Source organism: Podarcis raffonei, chromosome 6, assembly GCF_027172205.1.
Source record: "Podarcis raffonei isolate rPodRaf1 chromosome 6, rPodRaf1.pri, whole genome shotgun sequence".
Lineage (NCBI taxonomy): Eukaryota > Metazoa > Chordata > Lepidosauria > Squamata > Lacertidae > Podarcis > Podarcis raffonei.
In genome coordinates, this window is record NC_070607.1 from 30,915,712 (window position 1) to 30,932,759 (window position 17,048).

Below are 17,048 nucleotides of genomic sequence, written 5' to 3' on the forward strand. Positions count from 1 at the left end.
ACTTCACACTGCCAAATAGATACCCCCAACCCCCAACCTTGCCACGCTGCTGATTGGCTGAAGACCATTGGCAAGCCCCGTCCACAAGCCAGTTAGGGAAGAGTTTCAGGGCCGAGCACAACACGGACCCTCTGTTAGGAGGATCCAGCTTCTTAAACTGTGCATGCTGTGCATATGGTATTAGTTTTTCCTTGGAAATCTAGCTTCGTATGCTTGTTTGTGGTCGTCATTTTGAGAATGGTTGACATTGTTTTGCAATATTCTACACTTAACCCAGTGTGGCAGCACTAGACTCTTAAGCAGATGTTCTTTGGTTTGTAGAGGAGGCTATATCACAGACAGCAAAAAGCCCAACATCTGCTGGTGTGTTGGATTAGGGGTGCAGATGCTGCTTTTTTGTTTTCCTGAAAGACACTGCTTAAATGCCTACTGCCGGAGAGGGAACCAAACAGGTGGACAAAATAACCTGCCTGCTTGCAGTGGCAAGAAGTTCTCTTCAGTTGTGCCTTTTTGCTACACGTCCTATTCAAAATTTGCCAAGATTAGTCTGGCATGAATGAGGAAGCAGGAATTCTGCCAGATTCCTCCTTCCCTGCCACTTACAGTTATGGCAAGGATGCATTTATTCTGAAACACATTGTGCAACAAACAAGAGCGCTGCCTTCAGATCTTTACTAATTACTAGCCTTCGTTTTATTGCAATGGTCTACTTTGTTCATTGCTCTGATTCAGTTGGGGTGGGGGCTGCCACGTTGCAATTGGAAAACGTGAAGCCACCTTTAAAGATGCAGATCAAACAGAAGGTGAGGCTGCTGTTCTTCCCCCTGTGTTCTTGTCTGCCCTCCCTGCAACAGGGCAAATATTCTCTGGGTTGCCTCCTGGTGACCTTAGCTTGAGTCAAGGTAACCTATCTAAAGTGCTTATTTCCATCCAAGTTTTTGACCGAATCTTCAAGTTAGCTGTTTGTATGTGCTGCTTGACTCTAGGAACAAATCTCTCATCCCTTTCACCTTGTCTCTCCAAGCTTTGTTCTTTGTGGAAGCCAATTTGGAGCTACGATCTGGACCTTAATCATGGTTGCAATTAGTCATCCACCAGCTTCTCCAAGCAAAGAGCAATCACCGTCACATACTGAAGATTGTCCTATTAGCAGTTCACAAGTTTGAAATCAATAAGACACAAATGCAACCAAAATGCCAAAGGATCAATCTTTTTTTAAATTTATTTAACAAAACATATATATGCCACTTGATTATAAGAAAGCTTCTGAGCGGTTTACCAAAACCAACTTCCAGTGCAAAGATCAGGCTGCGTTTAAGTTCTCGCATTTCAGAAAGAGTGGATGTTTCTGAAAGTGTGATAATGACAGGATCGCCTTGCAATGCAAACTGTATTGAATCATCTTCCTCGTCACTAATTGGGAAGCAAGGGTAACCACCCATACTTTCCCATTATACAGGGATATGGACATTATGCAGGGATGTGGTTATAAGCCCTGATATCCCACCTCTCAATGCAAAGAAGACCTTCAGCTCAAAAACTTCCTTACAGTGGTACCTCGGGTTACATATGCTTCAGGTTACGCTTCAGGTTACAGACTCTGCTAACCCAGAAATTGTGCTTCAGGTTAAGAATTTTGCTTCAGGATGAGAACAGAAATCGTGCTCCGGTGGCACGGCAGCAGCGGGAGGCCCCATTAGCTAAAGTAGTGCTTCAGGTTAAGAACAGTTTCAGGTTAAGAACGGACCTCCAGAATGAATTAAGTACTTAACCCGAGGTACCACTGTATATGCTTTTCTTCGCTTGTTTTAATATTTCTGAAAGTGAAAGAGGAAGCCTTTGCTCAATCCTTGCAGTTGCTGAGTTCAACTTTGTTGTAATTCCCTCTCTCCCACCCTGACATCACCCCTGCCCCCTCCAAGTAGAGACATTGTCAAGAGGAAATGAATTCATGCACATACTGTAAAGCGCTACTATTGGAACCCAAGTTTATCCATGACACAGCTGCAGGGGATATGCTAACTCAAATTTACAGGCATCTTAATACTTTGCAATTTGCAACATTAGAAGCAGAGGCCCAAACTGTTGACTTGGTTGAACCTAGATCTTCTGAGTGCTGATTCTTTCAGTGCAATCCTTTACACACCTGATCAGACATTTAATGAGTCTTACTCCCAGCTAAGTAGGTATAGACAGGCTTACAGACTTCGTTATTGGTTTGGATTTTTAAAAATTGCTTTTCAACCCTTGTGGCTCATAAGGTGTCTCGCAATAATCATAACAAAGCAGTTGTAATATCAGTCAAAACAACAATTACTTCGAAAGCTACAACTAACATTAAACAACAAGAGAAAGCAGAAGAGGAAACAGCAGAAGAGAAAGCAGAAGAGGGCCAGAATGTGCCAATTTGACCTGTAGGAGGAGAGAATTCCATCATTTGCGGGGGAAACCACTGAAAAAGCCCTGCTTCTGATTGGTGACAAACATCCTGACTGATAAAACATTTTGCTAAATCATATGGGGTACCATGCACCAGCTCTTAGGGGCTGAGGTACTTTCACACCCCTGGTTCTTTAGGGGTCTGGGCCCCCTCAGTGTTCAGAAGGTGTTTGGCCCCGCTCCCCTGGCTCCACGCGACGTCACGCATGTCACCTCAAGACATTGCGTTTGGTCCCCTCAGTCATCTTGAGAAGATGGGTACTAAGACCCAGGTACAAAAGAACTATTAAGTATAGGGGTTAGGCCACATTCCCCTTTAAAATACACTTTAGGGGTGGGAGAATCTGTTAATTCTGAGCACTCTCAGTTTCTTATTTTTCCAATATAAATTTAGTTTTCTACATCTCCACATCGGTTTGTGATATACGTATATATATAAACCCTGTAAATTCATCAGCACTTCAGTGTAGATTTCTCCGAATACATACATTTTTGCAAAGTAATATTGCCAAATATAAAGCATCCATGTACGTCCCACCCCCACTAGTATATAGCTGGGAAACTGTGTTGCAAAATCCAGGCGCTTACTAATTGCAAAAGATGGCTGTGCTTCAGTTTTCATATTGTTTCAGGAAGTGTGGATGTGGTAGTTTGTCCTTTAAATGCAAACTGAATCAAATTTTATCCCCCTTTCCAATTCAGCAGGTTTTCTCTTTCAGGAGTATTTGTGAGAAGCAGTTCTGAAACTGCACTTAAAACAATGCTGTCCTCCTTCTTTTACAAAACTGGTAGGCATGCTAGGTTTATAAACCCAACCTGTGTTTTTAGTCACTTCAAGCTTAAAAACAAACCCAAATTATATACCAAGGAAGCCCACACGCTTCACTAATATTATCTCTCCAATTTTGCTCTGAGAACCAATTATCTAAATCATGCAGGCCTGCTTGCAGTTACATAATATCTAATTCTGATATTAGGGTATTTTACAGAATACAAAGTCCTTAGAAAAGACTGGAGAATGTAGGAGTAAAAAAAGAAAGTAGATGTGATCTTCCAGGACAGGCATGAAGAACCATCCTGTTTCCTGAAATCATGCCCAAGCCTCTTTTTGTTTCTCCAAAGCCATGAGGACCGGAAACGTTTATTTTTTAAGAAAGAAGGAAAAATTGCACTTTTCAGGAAGGACCTAGAGGCCAGAGGTCTGTGCTGCATGTGTAAATTCCTGAAACTCACGGCAATCATAATAATGGAGAACCAATGCCCTGAAAGCCATGTAAATATGCTGATTCTGGGTGCAAACGAAGCCACCACTTCTCTTAGCCTGCTGAGGGGAATAATTTAGGTCTCCGACACATGTCCATCGGTCTTCAGGGCGCGAAGAAACGCACCACTTAGAATGGTCGTAATAGGATGAGAATGAGGAGTTCCATGGTGTGCCAACAAGGTTTACGTTGTAGACGTGGTAAGGAAGGGAGCAATTGGAGAACAGCCGGTGTCCCTTGCGCTGCCAGGATTCCACCAGGAAGTTTGTTTGCAGTTTCTGAGCCATCCAGGCTATGTAGATATCTGGCAAATCAGGGGTTGGGGGCAAATGAGAAATTATCACTGGCTTTGCTTCTTAAATTGACTCCATTAGGGCTAATGTTTGTATACTTCATTTCAGTTTGCCACTGAGGGAAGAGAATGCTGGACTAGGCAGGCCCTTGGTCTGATCCAGCATGGCTTTAAAGTTTTCAAGTGGCAAATAAACTCTCCCTGCTTCTCTCTCTCTTTTTCTTATTCAGCTGACATTCAGTATCTTAGGGCTTTCTGTGAGAACTGGGCATGCTCAGTACTCATTAGGCTAGTGTGAAGAAAGGTCACCCCCACCCCACTTTGGTTTCAATTTCATTTTGTTTCATTTTGTTTCATTCTCAGTGGCTCCAGTCTTGTCCGCAAGGGGACCCCGGAGTTTCCTGTTAGAGGGAATTATATTTTTTGAAGGACCCCTAGATGTTTGTAATGCTTAAGGCGCCGGGTATTCAGTTTTGAATAAGGTGTTTCAGTGTTCAGAGTTTGGGTTGCATCCTCACTGCCATTATCACAATTTTTCTGCCCTCAGCGGGAGGTGAATTATTATCCATCCCTTTGTTATTACGGATATGCAAATATATAGATATACTGCTAAATGTTTCTAAGACCTCCAGTAGTTGATGCATCAGGTTTCCTGTCACGAATCCCCTCAAAGCCTCCTCTTCCCCCGTTTCCACAAAAGTAATAACTTCATGATAGATATTCTTACCTTCGTGATCATACCGTGTTTTAGCAAAGTTGAAAAGAATTTCTCCCTGGGCTGACTGAAGCTTGATAAGGCTTTGATTTGAAGGAACTGAAGGCAGCTGTGCTCCTGCACACATTGTTTGCAGGTTGAGGAGCTCTGCTTGAAAGGGCTTTGGGATGGAACAGTTGTAGACATTTGGGTTGTAGAATAACAATTGCTTATCTGAAGAAAATGGAAAAAAAGAAAAAAGCAGGGAAAGTGCTAAATGCTGTCCTGGTTTTGAAGAACATATGTAAGCAGCATTGATACAAGCAATTTTTGTGAGAGGAGGTAGACAGGATCTATTACACACCCATCTGATTCCTGAGTTTCTAGAAGGAATTGTTTTCTGCTTTACACTTTTGCATTCAGCGCTGTTTCCACACTGCTGCAGTTCGTCCTCTGCCAAAAACTACGATATTTGTCTTGTTGTTCCCTTGTCATTACTTTATTCCACTTTATACACTTCAATGCACCGAAAACATGGTGCAAATTGAGAGAAGGGTATAATCAATCATGTGTTCTTTGCAGACTTATAGAAACAACAGCCAATGCCTATCATATTCCATGGGTGAACACTAGTTTCAGCCCACTGATTCCTTGTTCCTGTGCACAGCAGATTCGTGTGTTCATGCAACCCATACAGCTAGTATAGTCTTATACCTATCCTAGCAGAAATGTCAACAAGGACCTCTCCCCTGACACTGTACAGGTACATCAAGGAAATTTCTCCTCATACCCTGCTTAGTGCTTGTGTGAAAGTTGATGCTCTTGAGAGTCTTTGAGCAGATATGGTTCATCTTTAGCCATAGATCCTGCTTCTGGTCTGTGCTTCACCCAGGATCAGGTGATTATGTTACCCAATTATAGGCATGTTCATTCAGAATAAACTTGGACAAGATGTAGACCAAATTTTGAGCTGCAATTCCATACACACTGACCTGGGAGTAAGTCTCATTTAATTCACTTCTCAGTAGGTATCTATATGATAACAACAACAACAACAACAACAACAACAACAACAACAACAACATAGCATCTCCATACTTTGGAATCTGAGTGGGAAACTGTTAACAGTTTGAGATAGACACCTTAGATTTGAAATGCAGCTTATTCCATGTGGAATTGAGAAGCAGCAAATATAAAACACTGGAAAAGTTTCCTTTTTTTCAAAAAGTCACCTTTTAAAGTAATTGCACACATGCATGCATGCTGGAAATAAGAAAAAGGTGTTGCAATGGCTGCTCTGGGACTTGAAAAAGGTTCTAGCTTTCATGGCTGCCAAGGCTAGTTTGAAAACCCTAAGAGCAATAAGTCTATGTCACTAAAACCAAAAACAATGTAACAGAAACCCATATGATTTCAATGTTTGTGATAAAGGTTGTAATCCTGAGCAAATATATTAAGTGTTGCTACGTTGCTGAAATCTGTTTCTTTGTAGCTGAATATGTTTTCGAGTTGAGAGAAAAGGCAATACTTGAACTTTTAGGATTGCAGCCTTAATCTCACACTTACAGTTCAGATGTGTATTAGTCACATTAGTCCTTCAAAAATCAAGGTAATGGCTTATCTCTGAACTCTAAACACATTCAGTTGCAAAACATTCCATTTTTGGGACACTTAATATGCGTGCTTCGACTTACATCCTTATATCCGGGTGTCCCTTTGTTCTTATGCCTGGATAGCTCAGTTGGTTAGAACGTGGTGCTGATAATGCCAAGGTTGCAGGTTCGATCCCCCGTATGGGACAACTGCATATTCTTGTTTTGCAGCGGATTGGACTAGATGATGCTCACCTTCCAGCTGTACAATTCTATGAATCACAATCATTGAATAGATCTGTGTTTCTGGACATATAGCACTTACTGCTCTTAGCGTTAAGCCTTTGTAAACTTTTTCCAGCCCTTGTTGTTGTTTAGTCGTTTAGTCATGTCCGACTCTTCATGACCCCATGGACCAGAACACGCCAGGCACTCCTGTCTTGCACTGCCTCCTGCAGCTTGGTCAAACTCATGTTGGTAGTTTCCAGAACACTGTCCAACTATCTCGCCCTCTGTCATCCCCTTCTCCTTGTGCCCTCCATCTTTCCCAACATCAGGGGCTTTTCCAGGGAGTCTTCTCTTCTCATGAGGTGGCCAAAGTATTGGAGCCTCAGCTTCAGGATCTGTCCTTCCAGTGAGCGCTCAGGGCTGATTTCCTTCAGAATGGATAGGTTTGATCTTCTTGCAGTCCATGAGACTCTCAAGAGTCTCCTCCAGCACCATAATTCAAAAGCATCAATTCTTCGGCGATCAGCCCTAGAACAACCATTTTGTAACTCTTTTCATTGAAGCTGAGATTAAGACTGCCATTCCAAAAGCTCTTACTAGGAGACAAGGCCCATTTGATATAATGGGACTTACTTCCAAGTCAGCATGCCCAGCTAACGATTATAATTTGCCACATGCATCTAAATGGTATGCCAAATTCGTTGAGGCCTGCGGTCAATGTGTGTCGGCACATGAGCCTTGGCACTTAGCAAGTTTCACATTCTTGATTCAAAACTTGAAGTGCTACCAATTACAATTTAAGATGACCGTCCTGTAAGTTTCAAAACAAGCCATACATAAGGCACATCTAAGGTAACAAACACTGGCAGCCAGAAACTCATCTAGACATGTTTGTGCTCACTTTCTAGACAGTAAGCTATCATTACCTATTTCCGCAAACTGCTCATATTGGAATGTTATGCAGATTGCTATCTGTCCATTGTACTTTCCCGTGCGTGGATATCCATAGCCGTCCTCGGGAAATGGAGGGAATTCGGGAATACTGTGTATAACCCAGAAACCTTGGGACTGGTCCAAGAGCAAAAACCCTGTCATTAATAAAGGAAGAAAAATGCAAGGAATTGTGTCATCGTGGGAATTTCAGTGAACATAAAAGTCAAAAGCCTCTCTCCATTTGCATTATCCCAGTTAAATAATTTAATGGTCTGACTAATACACAGGAATGTGGCTTGGAATCACTTTTCCCAGCACGGGATCCTTCTATTCACCCAGCACAGTCTCACACATGCCTTCCACACAGTCAACGGTGACAGTGTCTGCCTAGAAAAAAGGTACCAGCAACTCACTCATTTTCTCAGTGGATTCTGAAAGTTCTGGGGTCAAACTGGACATGATGTGAAAGTTCGGCAACCAGGATCTCTAACTGGGGAAGTGGCCAATGGGGAAAGGGATGCTTAACCCTTTCCTCCTGTACTTCTGGGCAAAGCTAATAGCAAGAAAACTTCAAAGAGAAATGCATTAAACACCTTCTTCCCAAGGGCCACTTTCCTGATAGTTGAAGCTACTAATTAGTTCAAAATCTACCCGCAACAGCCTACTGGCCATTGTAATCATGGATTTCTCCACATTTTATGACTAGTTTGGCCTTCAGGTGCCAAGATCCAGCGTATGACTTTGCAGAAGTTGATTATCCCTCTCTAGAATAGTTTTTAAAAAATCTTCTTTCCTCACTGCAGAAAGTATTTCAGCATGTGCCTTAAGGGGAGGATTTGCATGACCTTTTAAATGTGGAGAAATGTGGATTGCTAGATATAGAGCAATTAGACGTGGAGCCATCAAGACTAAATCTGTGGGGAAATAGCCATTTCTTCAGTGTAGGTTCAGATTGCCAAATTTTGCACACTTAACTTTCTGCTACCGCCAAACAGATTCCCAAAAGAGTTCAGCACCAGAATGGCATATGGGTGGCAAGTTCTGCTCTGGGGTCACCAAGATACGAGGGTGCAGAAGTCGCTCTCTGCCCAGGAATTCATATTTCATATTCGGGCGATATCGATCACCTATCCATTTAGTATGACCAAATCATTTGCTTATATTCTTCTATTTTGTTCAGGAGGTTGAATACATTTTTTTCCTTTTATAATGTTTTTGGAGGCAGAGATGAAGGTTTTCATCCTTGAAAGTGCTTTCCCATTCAGAATGGCCATTACACTGATTTCCCACTTCAACTCCTTCACATAGCAAGGAAGGTGTGCAGGGCATTGTGTAGTTTTCTGGACCCATACTCATCTGTAGCAGGTGGAAACAGGCCAAAAGCCACTTGATAATACCTTTAGAATGTCCATGTGTCCAGCTGTAATTCATTTTGTTAGGTGGTCCATCATTATATATCACATAGGCAGTGCTGTTTTCCTAAACAGACAGACAGACAGACAGACAGACAGCAGTCTATTAAATATGTTATTTAAGGAAACATGATTCTAAAAAGCAACACTCTCCTTATCATTGACACAAGAGGGTCCTTCGCCACTCGTCTGAAACCAAAGGCATAATCTAGATACACAGCTTTAAATCACCTCTAGTGCTGTAAAAAGTAGGGATGAAGAAGAAGAAGAAGAAGAGGAGGAGGAGGAGGAGGAGGAGTTTGGCTTTGATATCACGCTTTATCACTACCCTAAGGAGTCTCAAAGTGGCTAACATTCTCCTTTCCCTTCCTCCCCCACAACAAACACTCTGTGCGGTGAGTGGGGCTGAGAGACTTCAGAGAAGTGTGACTAGCCCAAGGTCACCCAGCAGCTGCATGTGGAGGAGCGGAGACACGAACCTGGTTCACCAGATTACGAGTCCACCGCTCTTAACCACTGCACCACACTGGCTCTCAATGCTGGGAAATATCAAAGAAAACAGAAATTGAAGCAGAAATTCTTACAGCCCTAGCGAGCAGTCACATTGGCCCATAGCCTATGCTATTAAAATTACCCTCCTACAAAATTACCCTTTGTACAGAGTGAACTTTTCGCATTGCATTTTCTCCTGTGTGTTATAAGTGGATGCATAGCTCTAGTTTTAAAAAAACTTAATTGTATTTAAATGTAGCTGCTGGAAAGATGGCAAGAAGTTAATACAATCTTGGCAGTCTGGCCAACTTTTTAAAATATATATTAATGCCTACTTATTTCAATATAATTAAGAACTCCTAGTAAAAAATGTTATTTGTAATGAATACTAACAATCAATCATTAACTATGTGTTTAAATATACACACTATTTGGAAAACAGCTCCTAAGAGAATGCAAATTGAATAGCTTGTTGGTCACTTTAAAAAAAATCATAGATTCGGTTCTCGAAATCAGAACAGATAAGAAAATTAACTCATTCAACAAGGTGCCCATCAAAAGACCAAGTTAGTAGTCTGTCCGACTTTACATTTTGCAGAATCCTTGCCTATGATAATCAAAAGAGAGCTTGCACCTGGCTCTTTGAGAAAGTTACCAGGCTAGAGAAACAAGCATACTTGCATTAAACATTTCAGACAGCATTCTCCCCAAGATGAACGAATTCTCTGTCTCACACCCAATACATCAGGGGAAAAGCTTCTTTTTGACACATGGATATTTGCATGTGCATCTGTGTGTTTCATGGTTTAGTAGCACCCACAGATTTGGGACCAAACAATGAGGAAATTAGGTGTGATGCTAATCCTTCCTGTTAATTATTAAAAAGAAACCTGGTATAGTATAGCTAAATGCCTGTAGACATAGGTTTCTGGGAGGACAACCACAAACCTAGCCTTTTCAGTGCTCTTTCATAGCAAAAGGTCTCCTAAAGAATCTAAAAAATATGAAGACTAATGGGGGGAATTCAGTTTTGCTTGTGTTTTAATGTAACACTAACTAACTTGCACTTCTCGAACCAATGCACAAACCAAAACAGAGTTATTCTTCAAAATTCGCACTTCTACAATTTTTCCAGTGCAGTTCTCCAACCAAACAATGCATACATATCATGGGAGAATGTTCATTAGATGCATACATACAAAAAAATATTTGGGGGAACTGTTTGCAAAAAATGTGCATATTTGTCAAAACGGCATACAAAGATAAGTTTATTAGGAGAAATCTGTACCAAAAAAATTTGACAAATTTTCACGAGGGTTTAATTCCTCTCCCTCCACATGCACCAATTGCTGCAGAAATCCCGAGAACTGAATTTAAGATAGAAAAACATGGTGAATGAAGGATTTAAGATGAGAAACTAAAATGGACAAATTTGCCAATCCCTAATGAGGACTCACCTGTGTGGTGTTTTTTTTTCTATGGCCACTCAAGTCACCCTTACACCTAGGGTAGCCATATGCCCCACTTTTAGAGGACAACCCTCTGTTTGGTCATCATCGACTGAATGACCATCTGGTTGTCCAGCAATGAACTTCAATGATGGAGTGGACTGAGCAGGCACACAGGTCACTTAAGGACACTCTTCTCTACTACGGTGAGATATTGCACTTCTATTTCTATTTTACAATCATTTCTAAATTAGCACCTATAACCTGTAACTTAGCATGTGAACATCTTATGCAAAAATATGTCCTCTTTTGACCGTGTGTGGGTGTGTCACATTTCCATTTTGGGGGAGAGGTGCTTCAACAGAAAATGGTTCATCAGAAGAGGCGTCGAATGGGGCTCAACAGACTATGAGAATGGCATTAATTGACCTGTGTGAATCTAGATGGGCTAAGGTGCAATTCAGTGAGGAAATTAAAATTAATAACCTATTATTAGTTGGGTTATGGGACACAGGTGCTGATATTACCTCAATATCCAAGAAGCTATTACAACCTGGCCAAATTTTAGAAGGTTAATAATAATAATAATAATAATAATAATAATAATAATAATAATAATTTATTTATACCCCACCCATCTGGCTGGGATTCCCCAGCCACTCTCGGTGACTTCTAACAAAAGATTAAAAATACATTAAAACATCAGTCATTAAAAACTTCCCTAAACAGGACTGCCTTCAGATGTCTTCTAAAAGTCAGATAGTTGTTTATTTCCTTGGCATTTGATGGGAGGGTGTTCCACAGGCCGGGCGCCACTACTGAGAAGGCCCTCTGCTTGGTTCCTTGTAACTTCACTTCTCGCAGTGAGGGAACCCCCAGAAGGCCCTTGGTGCTGGATCTCAGTGTCCGGGTTGAATAATGGGGGTGGAGACGCTCCTTCAGGTATACTGGGCCAAGGCCATTCTGGATTAGTTGTGGTTTCCAGGTCACCTTCGAAGGTAGCCCCACGTAGAGCGTATTGCAGTAATCCAAGCAGGAGATAACTAGAGCATGCACCACTCTGGCGAGACAGTCCGCGGGCAGATAGGGTCTCAGCCTGCGTACCAGATGGAGCTGGTGGACAGCTGCCCTGGACATAGAATTGATCTGTGCCATGGATGAGCCTCACCCTGGGAAAACCACCTTTGTGATCATGGTATCTCCCCTGCCAGGTGGAGATACCATGGAGAGCTGTGAGTCCAAAATGACTCCCAAGCTGTGCTCCTTTTGATTTTGACATAATTCATATAAAAGGAAGTGCTAATAAAGTTACTGGCTGTTTATCTAGAATCTATGCGGATTATGAGGATTCAAGTTAATTTTAACTGGTGTATTTTAATGTTGCAGTATGCATTATGGATATTTTTTATGCGTGTTTCCTGTTTTGTAACTTATTTGCTCAGTTCTCGTTGGTTGTAGAATGGTTATAGTAAATACCATATTTTTTGCTCTATGACTCACTTTTTCCCTCCTAAAAAGTAAGGGGAAATGTGTGTGTGTGTCTTATGGAGTGAATGCAGGCTGCACAGCTATCCCAGAAGCCAGAACAGCAAGAGGGATCGCTGCTTTTGCTGCGCAGCGATCCCTCTTGCTGTTCTGGCTTCTGAGATTCAGAAGATTTCTTTTCTTGTTTTCCTCCTCCAAAAACTAGGTGCGTCTTGTGGTCTGGTGCGTCTTATAGAGCGAAAAATACTGTATATTGCTTGTGGTCCACACCCCTGCCCTAAATACTCTTACTGAGATTTCCCTCAGTACTTTTTTTAAGGGCCTTTCTGTCTGCTTCATTTGCTTTTGTAGTTATCACTTGCCTTGGACTTGTACGTTTGGTAGAGCTGCTGCAACGTTTGCCCCAGAGCACTTTCTGTCATGTTGACGAAATATTTGCTTGGTTTCCAAATTGGAGCCAAAGAATCCATAAACATGTATTCCAGCCCAGTTCCAGCCACATCGTGACTCATGTGCTTAGGGAATTTGTAAAGAACATACCTAGGGAAAAAATGTGTAGGGTTAAATTGGGAGTGCTTTAAGAAAAGGTTTGTTATGCATCAAAATTATACCTTAAAAACAAATTGTAGCTAATGATGCAAACATGGTCAGCTTTGGAAATTGTCAGTAGCTAATTATGTAAACGCGCCAGCTTGAAATGAGTTTTTCAGATACACCTCGTTTGAACTTCAGGTATATCACTGCATTTGAAAGGGAATGGCTAAAATTCAGATGACAAGTTAATGGTATGAATGCCTGTTGTACAGCCAGTTCTTACAATATTTCCTATTTTTCGATTAATTATATTTTCCCTGGAAGTTTGGACTTATATTTTGACATCCTGGTTTGCATGCTGTTACATTAAAATTGCATTGTGCTCTGGCCATTATAGCTATGTTGTGCCTTCATTACATGCTAATTGGAATATTTGATTCCAATTATGACCTTGAAGGGACCACAGAGGGCTTGTGTGGGATGCTTTAACTGTGGCAGAAGTCTCAGACACTCCTGAATTACTCCAAGAAAGGTCAGAAGTGCCAGCTGCCACCAGAAAGCAAGGGAAATGCAGTTCCAAATGCCCCTCTGCTTAATTAAATGACCTGGGATCCACTGGGAATAACATTACCCTGTGGGTGGAATTCGATGCAAATTCTACTCAAAGTAGACCCTTTGAAATGAACCAACATGACTAATTCAGCCATGACAAATAAATTGCATTAGCTGAATACAACCCAAACACCTGAACATTCTTAGAAGAATCAGGGAACGCTTGGTGCTGAAAAGGTGTGGTCTTTGTTAAACATCTCCACACCATGTGCTGCTGTCTCTCCAGCTAAGTATGGGGGAAGTGGGGAGCAGTGGAGAGGACTGGCAGCAAGCACCCTATCTTTCCAAACTTAAACTTGCCTAAATAAAAGTTGTCTTTGTTTCTATATAATATGAAGTACAAGCCAACTTTAATAAAATATTGGGGTGGGGCAGGTAAGCCCCACCCAACATAATCCACCACAAGACATGGCACACACCATTTGAATGGCAATGCCCATCAACTTTGTGGGAGTCTGGTCCCCTTAAATATTGGGGGGGCTGAAGAGACCTGAGCCCCTAGGAGTTGGCTCCTATGAGTACAAGTAAGCTATGTCAGCTCCTTCATAATATTCACTAGACTGGTCACCTATGGAAAATGAGAAATTCATCCAAGCTACCAGGTTGCTTTTGTAAAGCAGAGATACCTTCTTTTAAAGGCTACATCAGAAATACCTAAGGCAGATGCGTATGAGCAAATAGTCTAGTAAACCTTTTCTAGGCCAGAACTGGCCTATATATAGCGGCTTGTTTGTTCTGTGGCAAGTAAGTGTCATCTCCAAGTTGACCAGAGAGAAACTCTTTACAGTAGCTGTTTTTTTTAAAAAAATATATACCACTGGCATTTAGGCATGTTAGGAGAGTTAAACTTTTGTGTGGGCTAGTATACAGTATACTTATTCGCAAGGCTGTTTTGTGAACACAAACTAAAACCCACCAAGATCACATTGTGCATTAAATATTTCTGAGATTTTTTAAAGAACTCATTTCCTATACAGTATATAAAAATGAGTTCTTGTCAATTCACCTTGGAATTTTCATGGGTCTAAGAGAAACATTCTTTTTTAATCTACCCTACCAGATCACAACAATGCCCCATCACAATAGTTCGTGCTTTAAATGAGGGTGCAAGCAGATGAATAATTAGTGCAGTTATGAAATGCACCTGCTGAAACTTATTTCACCTTTCTGCTAAGAGTTGTCATTAGAAATGAACGCACCCTTTGCTTTTCTGCAAGGAGCTGTAGTTTTTCATGCAACAGTTTCACTTCTGCTCTGCCCCTCGTTACTTCAAACCACACAAATGTGGAAGCCATAAATACTGTTAGTTTAAAACAGCTGGCTTGGGATTTTTAATTGCGTTTTGTTTTGCAAGATGGTGGTGGTGGGTTGTTCTTGTTTTTACAAAACTTAAAAGTCACACTGAAAGAAAATTTGGCCGTTTCTTCCTCCTACTTTGCATAGATGTACACAAAGTCAATGGAGCTTAGCTGAAAACCTAACTGCAAAGCCTGCTTAGCAATGAGACTGTGAGCTCTAAAATATTAAATATTAGGCTGGGGGGGCACTGCGGTGTGCAGGGAGCATAGTGTTAAGCCTTCCCTCCCCAGCAGCAGTCCTGGTACTCCCACCCCCTGCATATTTCAATTAGTGCAGTGGTACCTTGGTTCTCAAAATGAATCGGTTCCGGAAGTCAGTTCCAAAACCAAAGTGTTCCAAAACCAAGGCACGCTTTCCCATAGAAAGTAATGCAAAATGGATTAATCCGTTCCAGACTTTTAAAAACAACCCATAAAACAGCCATTTAACATGAGTTTTACTATCTAACGAGACCATTGATCCATAAAATGAAAGCAATAAGCAATGTACTGCAGTCACACAATCAATAAGTAGCTGAACTGGGTTCCACACAGTCACAAAAACAAAACAAAAAGAGCAGCAAAAGGAAAAACGCAAAATAAATAGCAAAAACAGAACAGACCTCAGCGTAACACTCAAAACAGAAGTGTGGCATGTCAATTGCAAGTGTAACACTCAAAATGGAGCATGTTCGGCTTCCAAAAAAAGTTTGCAAACACTTACTTCCGGGTTTGCAGTGTTTGGGTTCCAAGTTGTTTGAGTACCAAGGAGTTTGAGAACCAAGGTACCACTGTGTTAGGAAAATCCCCCCATTGCCAGTTGGGCTCTGTATGGGTAACAACATGATGTCTTTTTTTTATTAAAAAAAAAGGAGCTGCAAATGTGGACCTAGAGTCAGCAGCTTTAAATGAAGGTTGGAGACTGAATTTCAATAGCACATGCAATCACCACCGAAAGACTTTCTGCAACAGTTGACAGTAGTGTCTCCACAGGTGTAGAACAAGCAACTCGTTTCTCCTATCTGTCAGCTTTCACATACTGATATGCCTAGCTGCAAAATAAGCCTTGATTAACAAAGCAGATGATGTGCTTCAGGGATCCAGATTGTGTCACTGTGCTAAGGCTGTCATACGAGGAGACAGCTCACTCCCCAAGATAGGTATGCGAGAGATATTTCTGAAGAACAAGATTGAAATGGAGACATTATGAAATAGCTGCCTCCTGCCTCCTCCCTAGTCAGCCCTGTACTGCCGGATAAGAGAGGGAGGGAGAAGGAAGGGAAACACTTCCACGATGAGATGCAAGTTTGGCATACGTGCTATTTTTACTGCTCTTGTTTCCCTGAGGCTTGGAATTGTAATGCATAATCATTTTCTCTCTTGATCAAAAGAAACAAGCCCTCTGTGAATCAATGGCTGTTTTGCAATTAGTCATAATGCGATGATGTGCATAAATTGCGCAGAAAACTAATCAGATTTCAGTAGCTTACATTTCATTTTCTGGAGGTATAGTTCAAAGGCAACTTTAACAGCCTCTGATATTAATGCTTCATGTTGTCCCATATATATATATATATATATATATATATATATATATATATATACATGGACTTGCCTCGGCTTCCTTCAAACCCAGCTGTTTTACCTACCAGTCCACTGGCTTGCCGTCATCATTTATGCAGGAAATTTGAGATGCCCACAGGGGCAGGGCAGTACCAAAGAACAGCAAAGATATGCTCCATAAAATTCTGACAGTCATCTTGGCTCCATCAGCAGATCGCAAAAGGGGAAGCTGGCAAGATGATTTAAGCTTATCTGAAGCTCGCTGGTCTCCTTCCATTCAATTCAGTTTCGTTTTACAGTCAGCCGTCAGAGCAGTGAAACTACCACAGCAAAAATTGGCACGCTGCCACTCACGGTATAGTATACAGTATGAGCGGGCAGACGGCAGGCTTGTGAGAATGATCTACCTTTTCGTTTGTTTTTTAACTAGATCACTAAGATCCACCCAATGGGACCAAGTGTTTGTATACAGTATAGAGATATACACTTAGAATTAAAAAAGGGTCATGCTTAGTCCAGGATTTCCCCGCCCCCATTACCAGAAATGAGTGCTCTCAGCCTTTTCACACAAAACTCCAATCCCCGTTTTCCAATCCCCGAGTTTTCTTCTGGGGAAAAAAGAGAGAGATGTAGGGCACACTCAAACCATCCATTTAATGCATATCCAACACATGTTTACAGTACATGATGTCCCCCAGGTAATCCCAGGAACTGTTTCTTAAGGC

At 41.5% G+C, this 17,048-nt stretch overlaps 1 protein-coding gene across 1 annotated transcript; it reads right to left on the reverse strand.

Annotated features, from left to right (window-relative positions):
- Positions 1-3,276: 3,276 nt before the first annotated feature.
- On the reverse strand, positions 3,277-16,662 carry DNASE2B (deoxyribonuclease 2 beta). Its single transcript, XM_053390959.1, has 6 exons — positions 16,410-16,662; positions 12,640-12,817; positions 8,838-8,919; positions 7,434-7,595; positions 4,721-4,921; positions 3,277-4,005 (listed from the first exon to the last, which is right to left on the reverse strand). The coding sequence occupies exons 1-6, from the start codon at positions 16,598-16,600 to the stop codon at positions 3,626-3,628; spliced, it is 1,194 nt and encodes a 397-aa protein (XP_053246934.1). The 5' UTR covers positions 16,601-16,662; the 3' UTR covers positions 3,277-3,625.
- Between the last annotated feature and the right edge of the window lie 386 nt (positions 16,663-17,048).